This window comes from Stegostoma tigrinum, chromosome 23 (genome assembly GCF_030684315.1).
Source record: "Stegostoma tigrinum isolate sSteTig4 chromosome 23, sSteTig4.hap1, whole genome shotgun sequence".
NCBI lineage: Eukaryota > Metazoa > Chordata > Chondrichthyes > Orectolobiformes > Stegostomatidae > Stegostoma > Stegostoma tigrinum.
The window spans coordinates 14,048,645-14,072,715 of record NC_081376.1 but is presented as its reverse complement, the minus strand read 5'-3'; the positions used below and the strand labels follow the sequence as shown (position 1 = coordinate 14,072,715).

The 24,071-nt window shown below is 57.9% G+C and overlaps 1 protein-coding gene across 3 annotated transcripts in view; it reads right to left on the bottom strand.

Annotated features, from left to right (window-relative positions):
- Window positions 1–24,071, bottom strand: part of card11 (caspase recruitment domain family, member 11) — a 370,578-nt gene that overhangs the window by 56,712 nt on the left and 289,795 nt on the right. For all 3 annotated transcript variants that reach the window (XM_048552326.2, XM_048552327.2, XM_048552328.2), the window contains 4 exons: window positions 13,048–13,096; window positions 9,764–9,843; window positions 4,907–5,019; window positions 3,217–3,237 (listed from right to left, as the gene is read on the bottom strand). In XM_048552326.2, coding sequence (XP_048408283.2) covers window positions 3,217–3,237; window positions 4,907–5,019; window positions 9,764–9,843; window positions 13,048–13,096 — 263 coding nt within the window. The remainder of the gene's footprint in view (window positions 1–3,216; window positions 3,238–4,906; window positions 5,020–9,763; window positions 9,844–13,047; window positions 13,097–24,071) is intronic.

Genomic DNA, 24,071 nt, shown 5'->3' with positions numbered 1-24,071 from the left:
TGTCCAATAGAAGACAGAGTGTGGTTGTAAATGGAAAATATTCAGTCTGGAACTCTGACCAGGGATCTGGTCTGATACCTCTGCTCTTTGTGATCTTCATAAATGACTTGGATGAGGAACTGGAAGGGTGGGTTAATAGGTTTGTCGATGACACAAAGGTTGTTGGAGTTGTGGACAGCGTGGAGGTCTGTGTAGGTTGCAACAGGACATTGACAGGATGCAGAGCTGGGCAAAGAAGTGGCAGATGGAATTCAACCCAGAAAAACGTGAAGTGATTCATTTTAGAAGGTCGAATTTGAATGCAGAATAGGGGATTATTGACAGGATTCTCGGCAGTGCAGAGAAACAGAGGGATCTCGGGGTCCACATCCATAGATCCCTCGAAGTTGCTATTCAAGTTCATAGGGTTGTGAAGAGGGCGTATGGTGTGTCGGCTTTCATTGGTAGGGGAATTGAGTTTAACAGCCGCGAGGTTATGCTGCAGCTGGTTAGACCACCCTTCAAATATTATGTTCAGTTCTGGTCATCTCATTATAAAAAGGACGTGGAAACTTTAGAGAGGGTGCAGTGGAGATTTCCCAGGATGCTGCCTGGACTGGAGGGTAGGTCTTATGACAAAAGGTTGAGGGAGCTAGGGCTTTTTTCATTGGAGTGAGGAAGGATGAGTGGTGAGTTGGTAGAGCTGTACAAAATGATGAGAGGCATAGATAGAGTGAACAGTCAGAGATGTTTTCCCCAGGGCAGAAATGACTATTACGAAGGGGCATAGTTTTAAGGTGACTGGAGGAAGGTTTTGGGGAGATGTCAGAGGTAGGTTCTTCACACAGAATGGTGGGCGTGTGGAATGCCCTGCAGGTAGTGGTAGTGGAGTCAGATACTTTGGAGAATTTTAAGTGACTCTTGGATACGCACATGGAGGATAGTAAAATGTAGGGTATGCAGGGTAGATTGATCTTAGTAGGATAATAGGTCTGCACAACATCGTGGGCCAAAGGAACTGTGCTGTGCTGCACTGTTACATGTTCTTAATTCCATCTGGCGTGAAAAGGTGCTTCCTGAATGGTCCAGCTCTAATTTTAATGTTCGGTCCTTGACTGTCATTTAATGTGGCTGGTTTTCCCAAAAAAAACATAGCACAGGGCTTTTACACACAGAGTGGTAGGAATCTTGAACCCATTGCCAGGGGTGGTGGTGGAGGCAGGTATGGTAGGGGCATTTAAGGGACTTTTACATAAGCACGTGAATTTGCAAGGAATGGAGGGATATGGACCAAGGGCAGGCAGCAGGGGGATTTGTTTAATTTGGTACAACATCGCGGGCCACAGGGCCCATTCCTGTCCTGTACTGTCCTATGTTCTAGGACTCAAGCAGCTCTCCAGCTGGTGAATGGACTCCTGTTATCCACATTAAATACATCTATTGATTCTCTAAAAGTTCCTATATCATGAATTTGTCGAAACGTAGAATTCCTACAGTGTGGAAGCAGACCATTCAATCCATTAATTTCACACCAACACTCTGAAAAGTGTCCCACCCAGACCTTTCCCCAACCCTATCACTGCATTTCTCATAGCTAATGCACCTAACTTGCACATCCCTGGAAATTACAGGCAATTTAGCATGACCAATCCCCCTAACTGTTCATCCTTGGACTATGGCAGGAAACCGGAGCACCCAGAAGAAATCCACGCAGACACAGTGAGAATGTGCAAGCTCCACACAGACAGTCACCCGAGGGCAGAATCGAACCCGGGTCCCGGATGATGTGAGGCAGCAGTGCTAACCATTGAGCCACCGTACCGCCCCGATGAGATTTCTAAAAAAAACTGGGCACCACTTGAATAAAATTGAAATAACTAACAATATAACAAAATCTGTGGAAGGATTGTTCCAAACTTAGAGTTTTAAGGACAACTCCTTGAGTTTCACTTTCATGGTTTATAGGCGAGAACTGTTCTCAATTGGATCATTACTTTATAACTGGAGGACAGCTATTCAGGATCATAATTTTAATCTAAATATGCAAGCCAACTCCTCAGCTTTGTGCTCAGACAGCAAAGCAACAAATTGCCAATGGTGTGCTTGACAGTTGATTTAATTATGTTGTCCAATCGTTATGGTAAATGCTTCTTTGGAGTGGATGTGAAAAAAACAACATTGTATACTTATAGATTGCTTCTCCATCACAAAAGCCCTGATGGAGTGACAGACAGCAGGTCAGTCAGGCTACCTGTGGTCAGAAGATGTGGCATTTCCAACTAGTGTTAATTAATGACTTGGAAACCAGAAACACCAATAGAATACTTTACTGCCACTCACTGTCAAGTTACGACATGACTAATGAGCACTGGGAAATGATACTAAAGGGCAAATGTTGTACACCGAGTATTATTTCAGCAAGGAGTCACCATCTTCAGGAGAGAAGAAAAAGGAGGAAAATGGTGGCCAGAAACAGCAATAAAACCATAGATTTTAAAATGTTTTTTTCAAATACAGAACAAGACGCACACATATCAAAGATAGCACTTACAGAATGCTGTACAGCAAAAAAAATGCTACCACAGAGGGCAATGTTTTCTTTAACATGAAATATTGCTTTCTAATCACAAAAATCAAAACAAATGACAACTCTTTCCAGCTGCACATTAAGCTGACCTCACACTGTTTAGTCACCATGGAAACAAATGCATAGGCTTTAACACAAGTGGCAATAGCAACAAATCACCTCTCACACAGGTACATAAGCTCAGAGGCAGAGCTGGTGCAGGGGAGGTGGGATAATTGCAATCATCTTTGGGGTCAGCCAACATAATTTAAATTTGCAGGTTCTAGTAAATTCTGTTGCCTGACTTTGGCCTCCATGTGAATTGTAACGGTGCACAATTCCCAACTTCAAACAGAAATGGTGGCACTGGCCATTTCCCAGTTTAGTGCCTTTCCTGCAAGTTGGCCAAATAGCACGCTCTACCAAAATGCTTCTCTCTCTGTGCTCCCCATGTGCCCTTCCCTGAACAAGCAGTACAGAGCTCTGCTGTGTGAAAGTTACACGCCCAGGTGTATAAACATCTGCATTGAAGATGCAAATAATGTGGGAAATTCCTTCTAAATAGCCAAACATTTACGAACACAACGTGACACTGGACACGAGGGATGTGACAAGCATTTGCAACAGGGCAACTCAGGTTACAAAACCAGGACAGTTACATGAGAAATTACCTGTATTTCTTCAAACGGGCACTGAGGAAGGGGGTATTGGGGTGGGTGAGGGGGAGAAGGAAAGAAATCAGAACAACCATATGACTAGATGATTACATAAAAGATGAAATTGTAGTCATTACACAAATTGAAAGATTTTTGAATTTACTTTTAGGCATCAGGTGGGGAAGTGTGATCATACACTGTCCCTTTGCACCTGTAAACCCAGTTTCAATTCAGGTGGAAAACATATTTCATCTCCACTGACTGTCAGGACCGTACTTGAATTGAATGTGGGTAATCTCAGCTCACTTGTGTGAGGCACGAACATAATTCAGTACAACCCATTTGTAAATTGTCATTTTATGTTTTGCATTGGGCAGGAGTGTCACACTGGAGGTGTGGAGGCAGCACATCTTGGCTTTAGCAAAAGACACATGGTTGAAGTCGAGTGAGAGAGCTTTCATCTGCATCTAAAAATGGTGCAGAAGCTTTGAGAATATTTGATCAGGACACTGGATAACACACAGGGTACACCCATTCCAACACGGTAATGAATATCACATTTGGCAATTACATCAAAAAAAATGTTCTCATTACATATTGGATGGTCAGAAAAATGGGAATGTAAATACAAAATCTAATCATTATTCAATGTTATAAATTGGTAATAAAATCAAGACAATGTACTCATGAGAACTAAAATGAATGCAAGGAAGGACAAATTCAAATTTCATGAATTTTCAGCAAAGGAATATATCCTAAGTGAAATTCAGCATATAAATAAGCTCAATATCTAGTCCTGAAGGTTCAATGTAGAATTAGATCAAACATGCACGGTTAACAGGATAAATAATAGGCAGATCAATGAAAATATACCTTCTCATGTCAAAATAAGGGGGAAAGGCTGTATTTCAACTTTTAATGATTCTACTCTTATCAATGAGTGTACATCCAGTTAGAATTAAAGGATGCCAATGGTTTGCTGAGAAGTATTGTTTTGGGTAGTAACTGGCTGCTAAGCAACTTAATTGCTCCTCAAAGCTTAGGAAAAGAATCCACTATGATAGTTCAAATGAAAGCACACTAGTTAATTCAATCTAGTTATTTAAAAGTATATCATTTAATGTAAGCGGGAGAAGGGTCTAGACTACAATGCAGGATATGATCAAGATTGAAAAGTTAAGAAAAATATCGAAGTTAATTAAGAATTTATTTAAATTAGGAATCAGGTCACAGCAAACATGAATTGAAAAATGTTTGTAGAAGGAAGTGATGACTGTGGGACTTGGAGGCTCTTGGGATGATGAAGGGAAGGTGAGGAGTTCTATAGTTACAAATTTCTGTGAAAGCGTCAAGAAGAGGAAAATTAAACAATATTCAAAAGAACTGGTATCTTGAAAAGGGAGCTAAGTAATTAGAACCAAACGGTATTGTATAAGCGGTTTGGGAAACCAGAAAATTGCTTCAGGATTAGTTGATTCTTTGACAATCCATTGTGATATTTGTTGATGGCACTAGCCTCATGTGTGTGTCGATAGGTTGCAAGGAGCCTGTGGCCCATTACCCTCCTTATTATTGAATGAGCAGCAATTGGATGGGATATACCAACAAAAGTGCGGTGGTACCCACTTAGGAGGGACAATTTGTCCTAAATTAAGGTGCCCTTCGATATCACTCATTGCAGCACTAATAATTGCAAGTGTCTCACCTTCTATGTGGCATCTCCCGGTCTTCTTCTCTGGTCCTTCGGAGAATTGAGTCATTGCATGGTGGTTCAGGGGTAGTTGACATAACACTGGGGAATCGGGGCCTCAGTGTCTGCTATAACACAAAAAGAACAGGGTCTGGAAATTTTCTGAGCTGCACAGTTGAATCAGAAGTGAATCATTGTTCTGGGAGGCTACATGTTTTAATTTAAAACAACAGGTCAGTTCATTTTATTGCATTGGTTAAAGGACACTTAGGTGAAGATAACATTTCCTTTTTAAAAAAGGATTATTTCTGATCAGCGATTAAATACATTGGGGAATTTCATGGACAGTTTCTCTCAGTGAGCTCCAGCGAGTTCTCTCTTACAGTTCTCCAAAGCTCACCTCCCCATGTATACCCCACGTCTCACTGGTACAGCACTCGCACTATTCTGTAACTGCAAAAGTACTCACCCATGCCAGGACCTTTCGGGACTCACACTCTCAGTGCCTTATTTCAAGGCCAGCTGACCTCCAGGCCAAATACCGCCAGCCATGAACAGACCTTCATAGTACATGCAGTGGGAAGGATATCAAAAAGGGAAGTCTCCGAGGGCACATGGTTGATGACGTCTCATTGGAAATCGAATCACAGAATTATAAATGTATTTCTATTTTACAAAACCATCTCTCACAGCAGCAAGACTCATGTTACACAGGCTACCCAGCCTTAGCACCATATCACGTTAGAACCCTGACTGAAGCGTTGCTACTTTCTTTCCCCAAAAGCTGAGTGTAGCCTAACATCATGTCACATTTGAATATGAGAGCATCACACAGTGTAAACCCTTCAAACAGGTGATGACAGCAACTTTTATTGAACTACAGGAAAAGCACAGATTTAAAAAAAGACAAAAGAATGAATCTTTTTGGGATGAAACAGGAGCTGCTTGCCTTTTGAACAACTAAATCGCAGTCAGTGAATGATAACATAACCCAGCTCACATCTGTGGAAGTGAGGGTCAATTAATTCCTATCTGGCTTGTTGTGCCTGAAGCTGTAGCACTCTATCATCTGAAAGTGACGTTCCTCCTACTCAATCTTCCTTCCCCAGAAGACTGCTGCCACTCTCCCAGCTCTTCGGCGTTCATCACATCCCTTTCGTTTTCTGTTCCAGTTATGCAGAGCCACAGTATGCAAAGATAACATTGCACACTATCTGGAACATACCTTTAAGTGTCTCCAGGCCAATCCAGCCACTGAAACCTTATCATTAGGAAGCCTGTCTCTGCTCCACCATGGCCTTGCAGAAGATTGGGCTGCACTGTATCTACATTCAGTCACAGTCAGGGAGTAGCACAACTGAGTTATCAGTCATGGTGGTAGAGGGTATCTCATGTCCCCTCAGAACCATCATTATAAGGCATACTGGAATGAAAATGAAGCTGGAACCTGACAGTGTCAAGGATATAGGCATCATGTTGATTTGCACGGCATTTGATGCAGGACTTCCAAGCCATGATACAGTTGTTCACAGATGACTTGTATACTTAATGAATGGAAGCCTTCTCTCTTGATGCAGTCAGCCACACAGTGCGAACTGGGCATGGTCTGTAGCACGTTGCTACTCCTAGGGGAGCCAAATGTTGGCAAAACCTACTGCCAAGCTGTAGCACTGACACTGGCATTGGCAAACAATGTGTGGTGTGATCTGGCACAAATTACAGCAGTAACAGCCTTTTGGAAAATTTTGTGGGTTGAGGATTGAAAGATTTCACAAAGGCTCCCCTGTAGCTCCTTGGAAACAGCCAGGTGCATTAAAAAGTTGGTTATAGCTTGATGGTCACCAGGATTGAAGTCCTCCTCCAACAGATGGCACAGTTCAGGGATATCCTCACGCTGAAGAAATGGCATCGAGAACGATGGACTCCGACTCCTGTACCTCCTCTGCATCCTGAGGTGACTTTGTGCTGCAATTTCTTTATCTGGCAGTCATTCAGCAGCCGCAATGCAGGTTGCTGCAGGCCTTGGTCTTTGTTGGTGCTTTTATTTTTCCTCCATTTCTCTGTACATTCACTGCATTCTCTTTCAGTGGTACAGGCAGGGGTCAATCTGAAATAGCCTGGCTCAAATACAGATATCAAATCAATTCACTTGAAATGAATCAATTCACATCACTTTAAGATCTTGAGTGAATGGTATTCCCATCATCTGCACAATGACTAAAGTGGATTCATCAGCATCATATTATGTTTTGCCCTAAGGCAGATCCTGGACTCCTAACAGATTTACAAACCTCTAAATTCTGTGCAAATCTTGGCATCTGCTAACTTCCTTCAATTTTTACAACATCAAACATTAATATCCTCTTCCTTTTTACTTTGAAGTCTTCAGGGAAGAAAGAGAGACTGAGAATTTAAGATGTGGCCTCGACAGACTCTCTGGGTAGTACTTAACGAGGACTGTAAAGGGAGGAAAAAGGTGGCAGAAGGACTTATTTAGGTGCGAGCCACAAACTCTTGGTTTCCCAGGTCAGGATGAGTTTGCGAGATGAAGCGGCTTGCTGCCAGGAATGGCTCAGCTTTCTTGGGAAGCTGTTTCTGACCTGTACATGCTGCTCCAACAAGCCCAGAGGCTTTGGAGAGAACTCATGTTCCATTCACTGATTAAATGCTGCCCAAGTATTTGCACCTGTACTGGATTACTTTCCTTTTAAGAATGTGAGATACAGGAAATGGTGATCCACCACTGAGAACAGCCAAGAAAATGGCTCTCAATAGCATTAGCACAAATAAACACCGACAGTATAAACAGGAACTCCTGTCAAAAGATTGAATTTGACAAGGCAGGGAACGGCAAAATGCTTGCAGCAAGCACAGCATGATGATTCAGACAACTAGTGACAGCAGCATGAACTTTGGAATCAAAGAGAACTTTGGCAGAAAGTGATGAATTGGATTCTGAAACTAATTTTCTTGCACTAAAGCTACTGTGACTAATCACTCAAGAACATGGTAACTGTCGGACCAGGCAGCTGGCTGAAATTTAAGTTTCTAGTTCAAGTTGAGATCTCAAGGGACATTGAATCATTTCAAATTAAATGGGCAGATGCATTGTCATAACCATTTCATCCATTCCATTCACCTCCCAGTTTCAGCTGTTCTCTTTCAACTTTCAATGCTCCGTATTTGTTACACACAATGCTTCACGTAGGCAAAAATCACCAGCCATGATGTGGGCCCTGACCCCACCTACACAACAGGGGGCTTACATTCAGAGGAAACGAGTAAGAACTCCCATGTGGATTTTTGCACTATTCATTCTTCACAGTATACATAAAACTGTTGGTTTGATTGGCAAACCAACTTCACATCTACTCCAAGATAATAAAATGTGAGGCTGGATGAACACAGCAGGCCAAGCAGCATCTCAGGAGCACAAAAGCTGACGTTTCGGGCCTAGACCCTTCATCAGAGAGGGTCTAGGCCCGAAACGTCAGCTTTTGTGCTCCTGAGATGCTGCTTGGCCTGCTGTGTTCATCCAGCCTCACATTTTATTATCTTGGAATCTCCAGCATCTGCAGTTCCCATTATCTCTCTCCTTCACATCTACTCCAAAACAGCTTATCAAATGAGATGCCGAAACATTTTGGTCAAGTCAGCAACCTTTATTTTGAGATAACAAGTTGTAGAGCTGGATGAACACAGCAGGCCAAGCAGCATCAGAGGAGCAGGAAGGCTGACGTTTCAGGCCGAGACCTTTTGGATCATAATGACAACAAAAGTTGCTGCATTATGTTGCTTTTGTACAGAAGTTCATCTTTCATCTGCCCTCCCTCTTCATTATAAAAATCAGTTCAGAAAGAAGAGAATCTTGAGTTCTAAACAGAGGAGGGAAGTGGTAAAACAAAAGCTGGAGAATACAACTGAAGTGTCATTGGAAAGCATTGGAAAGCTTTTGCTGCTGCCCATTTTCATAAATTGCCTGAGGATTTTTTGCTTGTGATTCACATAAACTAGAACAAAAACTATCAAGTAAAAAATAAATTAATCCTGACTTTGCTGTATACGGCAATACTCTTGGTGTCCTAACACCAACAATAAAAGATTAGCTTAACACAGGCAACCCCTTTTTCTGTTATCTTACAGTACTGAAAAACATTTTGAAAAAAAACTCATGTCTTTTTCCTAATACAAACTTGCACCGTTAAAGCACATTGCATTCCAAAATATTTGATCATCAAGTACTTCTTGAAGTGTCGTTACACTAATAATGTAGGACCAATATTCCTTACACTGAGTTGTGAACAGCCTTGGGACACACTGGACAACAAAGACTCTGTATAATTGCATGTTACCATTCTCTATTGTTTTGACTATTTGCTTCCCATGTACCTTTACTTTGTTATATTTATTTTGTTGATGCCTGACCTACAATATTTGGGGCATGCACGATGTCTCATTGGCTAAAACCATTGAATCTCTTTCAGCTGCAGCCTTCACAACTTTGACACTAAGAATGCACTTCCTCGCACTTATGCCGATTTCCAGTAAAATCCTCCTGATTGGTCAGCATAAGTTTGGTGAAAAATTGAAAAAAATTGCCATTTACATCCTGAGGGGAACTTCTGGTGACTGCATTCTTTTTGTGGTTTACAGATGTTATTAGGGCATTTTGTATTACTGACTCTAAACAACCAAGATAAGTCATAGGCAATTGTTTTGTACTTAATTTTATTTTCCTGACAGTTCCATCAGAATATTTCTCAAACCACAGAAATATTGGTTTGGATGCCAGAATTATTCTTAAAGGGTTAACACAAGCAGCAGGTAAAATATGCGCAAACAAGGTTATAAATAGCTGTCAAAATTACTTACCATTGTACTCAGAGGATCACAACTGTTAATGGAGTTAGGAGTTTCCATCTTACTGCTGCTGACATCTGACAAATCTTCATCTAAATAAGTTGGAGATGGGAAGAGGGGTTCAGACGTCAGGAACACAAGACAACAATGTCAATGCACGAAATATTCATAATATGTCACGAGGAGTGAGCACAATATACAAGCTGCCACCATTCTTTTTATCTCAATCCAATATATCATCTGCTCATTTTGTCAGTTTAACATGTTATAAAAGCAAAAACAAAACATGATTTGCAGAATATCTGTAAAACCAAAATACCATTTGATTCAAACAGTAATCTTTATATCAGAGGGAAGAACAAACTTGCAGAATTTTGGGCAGATTTCATCACGTTATGAAGCAAAACATGTCAACTGTCTTCTACAGATTACTACGTAAGACAAATTTGCCTGTTAGAAAAAAGTCATCAACCATACTTCAATGGACGCTTCTCAAATTTCAAACTAATTAGTGTAGTCTCCATAGCCTGAAATATAATCACAGTGTGTTGTTTTCAACATTTTGTCTGCAGTATTAAGGACCTCAGAATATTTACAGTGATTATATTCTTAAAAGACAAATGTTTTGAAGAATTGAGGGTTAAAGGGGCAAAGTTTTCAAAGATGTACTCAGCAAATTAGTTTTTAAATGTCTGCTTCAATATCTTTCATAACCTTATATTGTATGCCTGCATACAAACAGAGTAAGTAATCCCGACAATTTCTTCTGAAAGCCAGCATCCCCTTTAAAGCAGGTCCCTCTACAACTAAAATTACAAAGATATTTGATGCACGGACCTTGACTGAACAATCTGTGCTAATTTATTTTTTCCTTCCAGTGATTCCTTTTAAAAGAATAATCTATTTTGCAACTCTGATCTCTTGCTAACATTGCCATGACTACCATTCGGAATCAGAGTTTCAGCTAGACCACCAAATATGCATTTAATGTAGCATTTCAATCTTTCTAAAAAAGAAATGGTGCAAGAGATTGCTACAGATAAATACCCACTGTGCTCTTGTTTAAGGTGTATGTAAAGCTAGATTAAAGTAGATTTCTACAAAATTCCTAAGAATACAAATAAAATTAAACATGTAAACAATGGGACCATACCAACAAAAACATTCAACATACATTTAAAAAAAAAATCAGGAGTAATGGTCTGGCCAGAAGTGCTGAGAATGCAGAACTCAGGACGACACAGTAGGCTGACGTGAATAATGTTAGTTCACTTTCGGGGAAGCAAGATACTTTTCTCTAGTTAACACCATGAGGACTGAAACCTTGTTTTTTTTTACCCCCGCTACAAACAGTTTCCTAAATATTGATTTCATCTCTCTCACTGCTAATTACCCGAGGCTGAATCAGAGTGTTCGCAACCTTGCCATCATAAAACCCCAAGATGAGTTTCTGAGCCCAAGTAGTGCTGTCACTAACTTCAACCTTCATAACATTGCCCAACTGTGCCCCAGTCTTAGCCCATCTACTGCTGGCATTATTGTCTAGGCCTTTGTTCGATCTAGATTTGACCATTTTAATGCATCCCTGGTCGACCTCCCACTTTCTACCCTCCATAAATGTGCATTCATCCAAACCTTTATTGCCCATTTTCTTCTTGGCAGCAAATCAAGTTGCGCACTTTCCTTGCAGTTCTCTGACTTGCACTGGTTTCCACTTAAACAATTCCTTCATTTTTAATTTGTCATCCATATTTTCAAATCCTGACCAAGACTTTCCTGTTCCATTTTTCCAGCCGTACAACCCTCCAAGATATCAACACTTGCCTATTCTAGACTCAAGTGTCTCGAATTTTAATGGTCCCCATCTTTGGAATCTGCATCTTCATATGTCAGAGTCTTAAACTCTTGAATTCCTTTTTCTAAACCTCCCAGCCTCTTTTCTTAGTCTTGCCAACTTTTCAGATATTCCTTATAATCTCTCCCTTTGAGCAAACATTTGGTCATCTGGTGCAATATTTCCCGATGTGGCTCGAAATTAGGTTTTGCCTGCCATGCTCCTCAGAGCATGAGATATTGTAAGACATTAAATGTGCTAATTAAATGCAATTGGTTGCTTCTTCAGGTGATATTGAAAAGAACAGAAGGATATAATTAAGTGACAAGTAGGAGGAAGAAGTTTGTTTGAAGCGTAAAATATGGTACAGACATGTGGGGCCAAAGATCCGTTGACTGAGCTGTTATTTCTACATCATAAAAAGACAATGGTAGATATGCTTAGCAAGCTAGTTACCATCCATAGAAAGGAAAGCTGATGTTTCACATGTAACCTTTCTACAAAATTGCTTTATGTTTCTTTTTGCAGCCTGTTCTTGCAAAAGGATTCCTCTCCCTTGTCTGAAAATCAAGAGGCAAAGCAGAAAAGGGGCGATTTCCACCATTGTATTTCATTGCTGCCCGGGTGCCCAAAGTTCCGGAGTGTGACTTCTGAATTGAATTCTGCATTTCTGAACTCTGTAGGTAAATTAGCGCTCACACCCCTCACTGATCAACTTAAGTACATGCTCAGTGGCACAGAGCTTACACACATTAAACATTTGTACACCTGTTTCAGATGATGCACATTTTAAAACTTAAACACTTATATCAAGAAGAATTGCATCTGGAAGGGATATCTTAGGCCAATGCAGAATTCCAAGTTTATTTTTTTCAAGCACCGATTCAGATTAGGTTTATGGTTGAGCGACAAGAACCCACACAGAAAATAAACTTATCATTTCATTTTTGTTTAAAAGAAAATACAAGCATCCAAATTTGACAGGCAAGAAAAGACCAGGCCTGTGCCATACCATGAGTCCCACAACAGCATTAATGAACAAAAACCTTCTGGTTGAGACAAAACAGAGAAATTGCCCAAGGCCAACATGGAGCAAAGTCGTTTCCCCAAACAAAGACAGTTCAAGAAATCACAAGGACCAAGTATTTTGTATGTTTTTTAAGTATCTGGGCTGAAGTATTATATTTTACCAGAAAAGAATACATCTCCTCTCTGATGAAGGGTCTAGGCCCGAAACGTCAGCTTTTGTGCTCCTGAGATGCTGCTTGGCCTGCTGTGTTCATCCAGCCTCACATTTTATTATCTTCTGATGAAAATGTCTCTTTACACAGCTGGTGTGTCCCACCTCACTTTCTTGGTTGACAGTCTCACCAGCCAGCAGGCCGCATATGCAGAGCCTAATTGCCGGAAGCCTTAGAAAACACATCTTCAAACTGGAAAGTTTATTTTGTCATCTACATACCTTGATAATCTTGTTGCCTGGGAAACGTGCATGGAGATTTCGGTCTTCCCTAAAATAAAAATTTTAAAATGGGACATTTATGCAAATACATTGTAAATCAATGTTGTGCAGCATGCACATGCATATTTCATTATCAAACTTCACTGCAATATTTAACATTTCAAGTAAGGAACAGACCTTAATGTGCACACCATGGAAACACTTGTGGCGCAATTACTTAGCAATCAGCCAACAACCAAAGCAACTTAGGGTCGCCTGTATATGGTCTCGTGGTATCGTCAGTGGTTTTTGTTGTGGGGAGGGGGGGGGGAGGAGAGAGAGAGCGCGAGAGAGCAAGAGAGCGCGAGAGAGGGAGGGGGGGTGCGAGAGAGGGAGGGGGGGGCGAGAGAGGGAGGGGGGGGCGAGAGAGGGAGGGGGGGGCGAGAGAGGGAGGGGGGGGGCGAGAGAGGGAGGGGGGGGGGCGAGAGAGGGAGGGGGGGCGAGAGAGGGAGGGGGGGGCGAGAGAGGGAGGGGGGCGAGAGAGGGAGGGGGGGGCGAGAGAGGGAGGGGGGGGGCGAGAGAGGGAGGGGGGGGCGAGAGAGGGAGGGGGGGGCGAGAGAGGGAGGGGGGGCGAGAGAGGGAGGGGGGGGCGAGAGAGGGAGGGGGGGGCGAGAGAGGGAGGGGGGGGCGAGAGAGGGAGGGGGGGGCGAGAGAGGGAGGGGGGGGGCGAGAGAGGGAGGGGGGGGCGAGGAGAGAGGGAGGGGGGGGCGAGAGAGGGAGGGGGGGGCGAGAGAGGGAGGGGGGGGCGAGAGAGGGAGGGGGGCGAGAGAGGGAGGGGGGGCGAGAGAGGGAGGGGGGGGCGAGAGAGGGAGGGGGGGGGCGAGAGAGGGAGGGGGGGGGCGAGAGAGGGAGGGGGGGGCGAGAGAGGGAGGGGGGGGCGAGAGAGGGAGGGGGGGGCGAGAGAGGGAGGGGGGGGCGAGAGAGGGAGGGGGGGCGAGAGAGGGAGGGGGGGGCGAGAGAGAGGAGGGGGGGGCGAGAGAGGGAGGGGGGGGCGAGAGAGGGAGGGGGGGCGAGAGAGGGGGGGGCGAGAGAGGGGGGGGCGAGAGTGGGGGGGCGAGAGAGGGGGGGGCGAGAGAGGGGGGGGCGAGAGAGGGGGGGGGCGAGAGGGGGGGGGCGAGAGGGGGGGGGCGAGAGGGGGGGGGGCGAGAGGGGGGGGGCGAGGGGGGGGGGCGAGAGGGGGGGGGGCGAGAGAGGGGGCGAGAGAGGGAGGGAGGGAGGGGGGGGCGAGGGAGGGAGGGAGGGGGGAGAGAGGGAGGGAGGGGGGAGAGTGGGAGGGAGGGAGGGAGGGGGGGCGAGGGAGGGAGGGAGGGAGGGGGGGGCGAGGGAGGGGGGGCGAGGGAGGGGGGGCGAGGGGGGGGGGGCGAGGGGGGGGGGCGAGGGGGGGGGGGGGGACGAGAGACGGAGGGGGGGGTGACGAGAGACGGAGGGGGGGGGACGAGAGACGGAGGGGGGGACGAGAGACGGAGGGGGGGCGAGAGGGGGGGGGGGCGAGAGAGGGAGGGGGGGCGAGAGAGGGAGGGGGGCGAGAGAGGGAGGGGGGGCGAGAGAGGGAGGGGGGGCGAGAGAGGGAGGGGGGGCGAGAGAGGGAGGGGGGGCGAGAGAGGGGGGGGGGCGAGAGAGGGGGGGGGGGCGAGAGAGGGGGGGGCGAGAGAGGGGGGGGCGAGAGGGGGGGGGCGAGAGGGGGGGGCGAGAGAGGGGGGGCGAGAGAGGGGGGGGCGAGAGAGGGGGGGGCGAGAGAGGGGGGGGCGAGAGAGGGGGGGGCGAGAGAGGGGGGGGCGAGAGAGGGGGGGGCGAGAGGGGGGGGCGAGAGAGGGGGGGGCGAGAGGGGGGGGGGCGAGAGAGGCGAGGGAGGGAGGGGCGAGGGAGGGGGGGCGAGGGAGGGGGGGGCGAGGGAGGGGGGGGGCGAGGGAGGGGGGGGCGAGGGAGGGGGGGGGCGAGAGAGGGAGGGGGGCGAGAGAGGGAGGGGGGCGAGAGAGGGAGGGGGGCGAGAGAGGGAGGGGGGGGAGAGAGGGAGGGGGGGAGAGAGGGAGGGGGGGGAGAGAGGGAGGGGGGGGAGAGAGGGAGGGGGGGGCGAGGGAGGGAGGGGGGGGCGAGAGAGGGAGGGGGGGGCGAGAGAGGGAGGGGGGGCGAGAGAGGGAGGGGGGCGAGAGAGGGAGGGGGGGGAGAGGGGGGGGCGAGAGAGGGAGGGGAGAGAGAGGGAGGGGCGAGAGAGGGAGGGGCGAGAGAGGGAGGGGCGAGAGAGGGAGGGGGGGCGAGAGAGGGGGCGAGAGAGGGAGGGAGGGAGGGGCGAGGGAGGGGGGGGCGAGGGAGTGGGGGCGAGGGAGGGGGGGGGGCGAGGGAGGGGGGGGGGCAAGGGAGGGGGGGGCGAGAGAGGGAGGGGGCGGCGAGAGAGGGAGGGGGCGGCGAGAGAGGGAGGGGGGGAGGGGGCGGCGAGGGAGGGGGGGGCGAGAGGGGGGGGGCGAGAGGGGGGGGCGAGAGGGGGGGGGGGCGCGAGAGGGGGGGGAGGGGGCGGCGAGAGAGGGAGGGGGGGAGGGGGCGGCGAGGGAGGGAGGGGGGGCGAGAGGGGGGGGCGAGGGGGGGGGCGAGGGGGGGGGGGCGAGGGGGGGGGCGAGGGGGGGGGGGGCGAGGGGGGGGGCGAGGGGGGGGGCGAGGGGGGGGGCGAGGGGGGGGGCGAGGGGGGGGCGAGGGGGGGGGCGAGGGGGGGGGGCGAGGGGGGGGGCGAGGGGGGGGGCGAGGGGGGGGGCGAGGGGGGGGGCGAGGGGGGGGGCGAGAGGGGGGGCGAGGGGGGGGGCGAGGGGGGGGGGCGAGAGAGGGAAGGCGAGAGAGGGAAGGCGAGAGAGGGAAGGCGAGAGAGGGAAGGCGAGAGAGGGAGGGAGGGAGGGGGGGCGTGAGAGGGAGGGAGGGGGGGCGTGAGAGGGAGGGAGGGAGGGGGGGGCGTGAGAGGGAAGGCGAGAGAGGGAAGGCGAGAGAGGGAAGGCGAGAGAGGGAGGGAGGGAGGGGGGGCGAGAGAGGGAAGGCGAGAGAGGGAAGGCGAGAGAGGGAAGGCGAGAGAGGGAAGGCGAGAGAGGGAAGGCGAGAGAGGGAAGGCGAGAGAGGGAGGGAGGGAGGGGGGGGCGTGAGAGGGAGGGAGGGAGGGGGGGGCGTGAGAGGGAGGGAGGGAGGGAGGGGGGCGAGGGAGGGAGGGGGGCGAGGGAGGGAGGGAGGGAGGGGGGCGAGGGAGGGAGGGGTGGGCGAGAGAGGGAGGGTGGGCGAGAGAGGGAGGGAGGGAGGGGCGAGGGGGGGGGGGGCGAGGGAGGGAGGGAGGGGCGAGGGGGGGGGGGGCGAGAGAGGGAGGGAGGGAGGGGCGAGGGAGGGGGGGCGAGAGAGGGAGGGAGGGAGGGGCGAGGGAGGGAGGGGGGGCGAGGGACGGGGGGGGACGAGAGACGGAGGGGGGGGACGAGAGACGGAGGGGGGGGGACGAGAGACGGAGGGGGGGGGACGAGAGACGGAGGGGGGGGGACGAGAGACGGAGGGGGGGCGAGAGACGGAGGGGGGGGCGAGAGACGGAGGGGGGGGGCGAGAGTCGGAGGGGGGGGCGAGAGACGGAGGGGGGGGCGAGAGACGGAGGGGGGGGCGAGAGACGGAGGGGGGGCGAGAGAGGGAGGGGGGGGCGAGAGAGGGAGGGGGGGGCGAGAGAGGGAGGGAGGGAGGGGCGAGGGAGGGGGGGGCGAGAGAGGGAGGGGGGGCGAGAGAGGGAAGGAGGGAGGGGCGAGGGAGGGGGGGGCGAGAGAGGGAGGGAGGGGCGAGAGAGGGAGGGAGGGGCGAGAGAGGGAGGGGGGGGCGAGAGAGGGAGGGGGGGGCGAGAGAGGGAGGGAGGGGCGAGAGAGGGAGGGAGGGGCGAGAGAGGGAGGGAGGGGCGAGAGAGGGAGGGGGGGGCGAGAGAGGGAGGGGGGGGGCGAGAGAGGGAGGGGGGGGCGAGAGAGGGAGGGGGGGGCGAGAGAGGGAGGGGGGGGCGAGAGAGGGAGGGGGGGGCGAGGAGGGAGGGGGGGCGAGGGAGGGAGGGGGGGCGAGGGAGGGAGGGGGGGGCGAGGAGGGAGGGAGGGGGGAGAGAGGGAGGGAGGGGGGAGAGTGGGAGGGAGGGAGGGAGGGGGGGGCGAGGAGGGAGGGAGGGAGGGGGGGGCGAGGGAGGGGGGGCGCGAGGGAGGGGGGGCGAGGGAGGGGGGGGCGAGGAGGGGGGGTGACGAGAGACGGAGGGGGGGGTGACGAGAGACGGAGGGGGGGTGACGAGAGACGGAGGGGGGGGACGAGAGACGGAGGGGGGGGACGAGAGACGGAGGGGGGGACGAGAGACGGAGGGGGGGCGAGAGGGGGGGGCGAGAGAGGGAGGGGGGGGCGAGAGAGGGAGGGGGGGCGAGAGAGGGAGGGGGGCGAGAGAGGGAGGGGGGGCGAGAGAGGGGGGGGCGAGAGAGGGGGGGCGAGAGAGGGGGGGGCGAGAGGGGGGGTGGCGAGAGGGGGGGGGGCGAGAGGGGGGGGGGCGAGAGGGGGGGGGCGAGAGGGGGGGCGAGAGAGGGGGGGGGCGAGAGAGGGGGGGGCGAGAGAGGGGGGGGCGAGAGAGGGGGGTGCGAGAGAGGGGGGTGCGAGAGAGGGGGTGCGAGAGAGGGGGGGGCGAGAGAGGGGGGGGCGAGAGAGGGGGGGGCGAGAGGGGGGGGGCGAGAGGGGGGGCGAGAGGGGGGGGCGAGAGGGGGGGGCGAGAGAGGGGGGGGCGAGAGAGGGGGGGGCGAGAGAGGGGGGGCGAGAGAGGGGGGGCGAGAGAGGGGGGGGCGAGAGAGGGGGGGCGAGAGAGGGGGGGGGCGAGAGAGGGGGGGGGCGAGAGAGGGGGGGTGAGAGAGGGGGCGAGAGAGGCGAGGGAGGGAGGGGCGAGGGAGGGGGGGCGAGGAGGGGGGGGCGAGGGAGGGGGGGGCGAGGGAGGGGGGGGCGAGGGAGGGGGGGGCGAGGGAGGGGGGGGCGAGGGAGGGGGGGGCGAGGGAGGGGGGGGCGAGGGAGGGGGGGGGCGAGGGAGGGGGGGGGAGGGAGGGAGGGGGGGAGAGAGGAGGGGGGGGAGAGAGGGAGGGGGGGGAGAGGAGGGAGGGGGGGCGAGAGAGGGAGGGGGGCGAGAGAGGGAGGGGGGGGCGAGAGAGGGAGGGGGGGGCGAGAGAGGGAGGGGGGGGCGAGAGAGGGAGGGGGGGAGAGGGGGGGGCGAGAGAGGGAGGGGCGAGAGAGGGAGGGGCGAGAGAGGGAGGGGCGAGAGAGGGAGGGGGGGCGAGAGAGGGGGCGAGAGAGGGAGGGAGGGAGGGGCGAGGGAGGGGGGGCGAGGGAGTGGGGGGCGAGGAGTGGGGGGCGAGGGAGGGGGGGGGGCAAGGGAGGGGGGGGCGAGAGAGGGAGGGGGCGGCGAGAGAGGGAGGGGGGCGGCGAGAGAGGGAGGGGGGGAGGGGGCGGCGAGGGAGGGAGGGGGCGAGAGGGGGGGGGCGAGAGGGGGGGGCGCGAGAGGGGGGGGGCGAGAGAGGGGGGGCGAGAGAGGGGGGGCGAGAGAGGGGGCGAGAGAGGGGGGGCGAGAGAGGGGGGCGAGAGAGGGGGGCGAGAGAGGGGGGCGAGAGAGGGGGGGGCGAGAGAGGGGGGGCGAGAGAGGGGGGGCGAGAGAGGGAGGGCGAGAGAGGAGGGAGGGAGGGGGGGCGTGAGAGGGAGGGAGGGAGGGGGGGGCGTGCGAGGGAGGGGGCGAGGGAGGGGAGGGGGGCGAGGGAGGGGAGGGGGGCGAGGGAGGGAGGGGGGCGAGGGAGGGAGGGGGGGGCGAGGGAGGGAGGGGGGCGAGGGAGGGAGGGGGGGGCGAGGGAGGGAGGGGGGGGAGAGAGGAGGGAGGAGGGGGGGCGAGGGAGGGAGGGAGGGAGGGAGAGGGGGGCGAGGAGGGAGGGAGGGAGGGAGGGGGGGCGAGGAGGGGGGGGGACGAGAGACGGAGGGGGGTGACGAGAGACGGAGGGGGGTGACGAGAGACGGAGGGGGGGGACGAGAGACGGAGGGGGGGGACGAGAGACGGAGGGGGGGTGACGAGAGACGGAGGGGGGGGACGAGAGACGGAGGGGGGGGGACGAGAGACGGAGGGGGGGGACGAGAGACGGAGGGGGGGACGAGAGACGGAGGGGGGGGGACGAGAGACGGAGGGGGGGGGACGAGAGAGGGAGGGGGGGGCGAGAGGGGGAGGGGGGGCGAGAGGGGGAGGGGGGGCGAGAGGGGGAGGGGGGGCGAGAGAGGGGGGGGGGCGAGAGGGGGGGGGCGAGAGAGGGGGGGGGGCGAGAGAGGGGGGGGGGCGAGAGAGGGGGGGGGCGAGAGAGGGGGGGGCGAGAGGGGGGGGGCGAGAGGGGGGGCGAGAGAGGGGGGGCGAGAGAGGGGGGGGGGCGAGAGAGGGGGGGCGAGAGAGGGGGGGGGCGAGAGAGGGGGGGGGCGAGAGAGGGGGGGTCGAGAGAGGGGGGGGTCGAGAGAGGGGGGGGTCGAGAGGGGGGGGGCGAGAGAGGGGGGGCGAGAGAGGGGGGGCGAGAGAGGGGGGGGCGAGAGAGGGGGGGGGCGAGAGAGGGGGGGGCGAGAGAGGGGGGGGCGAGAGGGGGGGGGCGAGAGAGGGGGGGCGAGAGAGGGGGGGGGCGAGAGAGGGGGGGGGGCGAGAGAGGGGGGGGGCGAGAGAGGGGGGGGCGAGAGAGGGGGGGCGAGAGAGGGGGGGGGCGAGAGAGGGGGGGGGCGAGAGAGGGGGGGGCGAGAGAGGGGGGGGGCGAGAGAGGGGGGGGGCGAGAGAGGGGGGGGGGCGAGAGAGGGGGGGGGGCGAGAGAGGGGGGGGCGAGAGAGGGGGGGGGCGAGAGAGGGGGGGGGGCGAGAGAGGGGGGGGGCGAGAGAGGGGGGGGGGCGAGAGAGGGGGGGGCGAGAGGGGGGGGGGCGAGAGGGGGGGGGCGAGAGGGGGGGGCGAGAGAGGGAGGGGGGGGGCGAGAGGGGGGGGGGGCGAGAGGGGGGGGGGCGAGAGGGGGAGGGGGGGGCGAGAGGGGGGGGGTCGAGAGAGGGAGGGGGGTCGAGAGAGGGAGGGGGTCGAGAGAGGGAGGGGGGGGGCGAGAGGGGGAGGGGGGGGCGAGAGGGGGGGGCGAGAGAGGGAGCGGGGGGCGAGAGAGGGAGGGGGGGGCGAGAGAGGGAGGGGGGGCGAGAGAGGAGGGGGGGGCGAGAGAGGGAGGGGGGGGCGAGAGAGGGAGGGGGGGCGAGAGAGGGAGGGGGTGGCGAGAGAGGGAGGGGGGGCGAGAGAGGGGGGGGGCGAGAGAGGGGGGGGCGAGAGAGGGGGGGGCGAGAGAGGGGGGGGCGAGAGAGGGGGGGGCGAGAGAGGGGGGGGCGAGAGAGGGGGGGGAGAGAGGGGGGGGGAGAGGGGGGGGGAGAGAGGGGGGGGCGAGAGAGTGGGGGGCGAGAGGGGGGGGCGAGAGAGGGGGGGCGAGAGAGGGGGGGGCGAGAGAGGGGGGGCGAGAGAGGGGGGGGCGAGAGAGGGAGGGAGGGAGGGGGGGGCGTGAGAGGGAGGGAGGGAGGGGGGGCGTGAGAGGGAGGGAGGGAGGGAGGGAGAGAGGGAGGGGGGGGAGGGAGGGAGGGGGAGGGAGGGGGGGGCGAGGGAGGGAGGGGGGGGCGAGAGAGGGAGGGGGGGGCGAGAGAGGGAGGGGGGGGCGAGAGAGGGAGGGGGGGGCGAGAGAGGGAGGGGGGGCGAGAGCGGAGGGGGGGCGAGAGGGGGAGGGGGGGCGAGAGGGGGAGGGGGGGCGAGAGGGGGAGGGGGGGCGAGAGAGGGAGGGGGGGGCGAGAGAGGGAGGGGGGCGAGAGAGGGAGGGGGGGCGAGAGAGGGGGGGGCGAGAGAGGGGGGGCAAGAGAGGGGGGGGGCGAGAGAGGGGGGGGCGAGAGAGGGAGGGGGGGCGAGAGAGGGGGGGGCGAGAGAGGGGGGGTGAGAGAGGGGGCGAGAGAGGGAGGGAGGGAGGGAGGGGCGAGGGAGGGAGGGGGGCGAGGGAGGGGAGGGGGGCGAGGGAGGGAGGGGGGGGCGAGGGAGGGAGGGAGGGGGGAGAGAGGGAGGGAGGGGGGGGCGAGGGAGGGAGGGAGGGGGGGAGGGAGGGGGGGGCGAGGGAGGGAGGGAGGGAGGGGGGGCGAGGAGGGGGGGGGCGAGGGAGGGGGGGGCGAGGGAGGGGGGGCGAGGGGGGGGGGCGAGGGAGGGGGGGTGACGAGAGACGGAGGGGGGGTGACGAGAGACGGAGGGGGGGGGACGAGAGACGGAGGGGGGGGACGAGAGACGGAGGGGGGGGACGAGAGACGGAGGGGGGGTGACGAGAGACGGAGGGGGGGTGACGAGAGACGGAGGGGGGGGGACGATAGACGGAGGGGGGGACGAGAGACGAAGGGGGGGACGAGAGACGGAAGGGGGGGACGAGAGACGGAAGGGGGGGGACGAGAGACGGAGGGGGGCGAGAGAGGAAGGGGGGCGAGAGAGGAGGGGGGCGAGAGAGGGGGGGGGCGAGAGAGGGAGGGGGGGCGAGAGAGGGGGGGGCGAGAGAGGGAGGGGGGGCGAGAGGGAGGGGGGGAGAGAGGGAGGGGGGGCGAGAGAGGGAGGGGGGGCGAGAGAGGGAGGGGGGGCGAGAGAGGGAGGGGGGGGCGAGAGAGGGAGGGGGGGGCGAGAGAGGGAGGGGGGGGCGAGAGAGGGAGGGGGGGGCGAGAGAGGGAGGGGGGGGCGAGAGAGGGAGGGGGGGGCGCGAGAGAGGGGGGGGGAGAGAGGGGGGGGCGAGAGAGGGGGGAGAGGGGGGGCGAGAGAGGGGGGGCGAGAGAGGGGGGGCGAGAGAGGGGGGGCGAGAGAGGGAGGGAGGGGGGGCGAGGGAGGGGGGGCGAGGGAGGGGGGGGCGAGGGAGGGGGGGGCGAGAGAGGGGGGGGCGAGAGAGGGGGGGGCGAGGGAGGGGGGGGCGAGGGAGGGGGGGGCGAGGGAGGGGGGGCGAGGAGGGGGGGGCGAGAGAGGGAGGGGGGGAGAGAGGGAGGGGGGGGCGAGAGAGGGGGCGAGAGAGGGAGGGAGGGAGGGCGAGGGAGGGAGGGGGGGCGAGGGAGGGGGGCGCGAGGGAGGGGGGCGCGAGGGAGGGGGGGGGCGAGGGAGGGGGGGGCGAGGGAGGGGGGGCGAGGGAGGGGGGGGCGAGGGAGGGGGGGGCGAGAGAGGGGGGGGGCGAGAGAGGGAGGGGCGAGAGAGGGAGGGCGAGAGAGGGAGGGGCGAGAGAGGGAGGGGCGAGAGAGGGAGGGGCGAGAGAGGGAGGGGCGAGAGAGGGAGGGGCGAGAGAGGGAGGGGGGGCGAGAGAGGGGGCGAGAGAGGGAGGGAGGGAGGGGCGAGGGAGGGAGGGGCGAGGGAGGAGGGTCGAGGAGGGGGGGGCGAGGGAGCGGGGGGGGCGAGGGGAGGGGGGGGCGAGAGAGGGGGGGGCGAGAGAGGGGGGGGCGAGAGAGGGAGGGGGGAGGGGGCGGCGAGAGAGGGAGGGCGCGAGGGGGCGCGAGAGGGGGGGGCGCGAGAGGGGGGGCGCGAGAGGGGGGGGCGCGAGAGGGGGGGGGCGAGAGGGGGGGGGCGAGAGGGGGGGCGAGAGGGGGGGGCGAGAGGGGGGGGGCGAGAGAGGGGGGGGCGAGAGAGGGGGGGGCGAGAGAGGGGGGGGCGAGAGAGGGGGGGCGAGAGAGGGGGGGCGAGAGAGGGGGGGGCGAGAGAGGGGGGCGAGAGAGGGGGGGCGAGAGAGGGGGGCGAGAGAGGGGGGGGCGAGAGAGGGGGGGGCGAGAGAGGGGGGGCGAGAGAGGGGGGGCGAGAGAGGGGGCGAGAGAGGGGGGCGAGAGAGGGGGGGCGAGAGAGGGGGGCGAGAGAGGGGGGGCGAGAGAGGGAGGGCGAGAGAGGGGGGGCGAGAGAGGGAGGCGAGAGAGGGAGGGCGAGAGAGGGAGGGCGAGAGAGGGAGGCGAGAGAGGGGGGCGAGAGAGGGGGGCGAGAGAGGGAGGGAGGGAGGGGGGGGGCGAGAGAGGGAGGGAGGGAGGGGGGGGCGTGAGAGGGAGGGAGGGAGGGAGGGGGGCGAGGGAGGGGGGGGCGAGGGAGGGAGGGGGGCGAGGGAGGGAGGGGGGGCGAGGGAGGGAGGGGGGGAGAGAGGGAGGGAGGGAGGGTGGGGCGAGGGAGGGAGGGGGAGAGAGGGAGGGAGGGAGGGGGGGGCGAGGGAGGGAGGGGGGGGAGAGAGGGAGGGAGGGAGGGAGGGGGGAGAGAGGGAGGGAGGGAGGGGGGGGCGAGGGAGGGAGGGAGGGAGGGAGGGGGGGGGCGAGGTGGGGAGGAGGGAGGGGGGGGCGAGGGAGGGAGGGAGGGAGGGAGGGGGGCGAGGGAGGGGGGACGAGAGACGGAGGGGGGGAACAGAGATGGAGGGGGGGGTGACGAGAGACGGAGGGGGGGGGACGAGAGACGGAGGGGGGGGGACGAGAGACGGAGGGGGGACGAGAGACGGAGGGGGGGGGACGAGAGACGGAGGGGGGGACGAGAGACGGAGGGGGGGGACGAGAGACGAGGGGGGGGGACGAGAGACGGAGGGGGGGCGAGAGAGGGAGGGGGGGCGAGAGAGGGAGGGGGGGCGAGAGAGGGAGGGGGGCGAGAGAGGGAGGGGGGAGGGGGCGGCGAGAGAGGGAGGGGGGAGGGGGCGGCGAGAGAGGGAGGGGGGGAGGGGGCGAGAGGGGGGGGCGAGAGGGGGGGGCGAGAGAGGGGGGGCGAGAGAGGGGGGGCGAGAGAGGGGGGGCGAGAGGGAGGGGGGGGCGTGAGAGGGAGGGAGGGAGGGGGGGCGTGAGAGGGAGGAGGGAGGGGGGGGCGGGAGGGCGGGGCGTGAGAGGGAGGGAGGGAGGGGGGGCGGGAGGGCGGGGCGAGAGAGGGAGGGGTGGGCGAGAGAGCGAGGGGTGGGCGAGAGAGGGAGGGAGGGAGGGGCGAGGGAGGGGGGGCGAGAGGG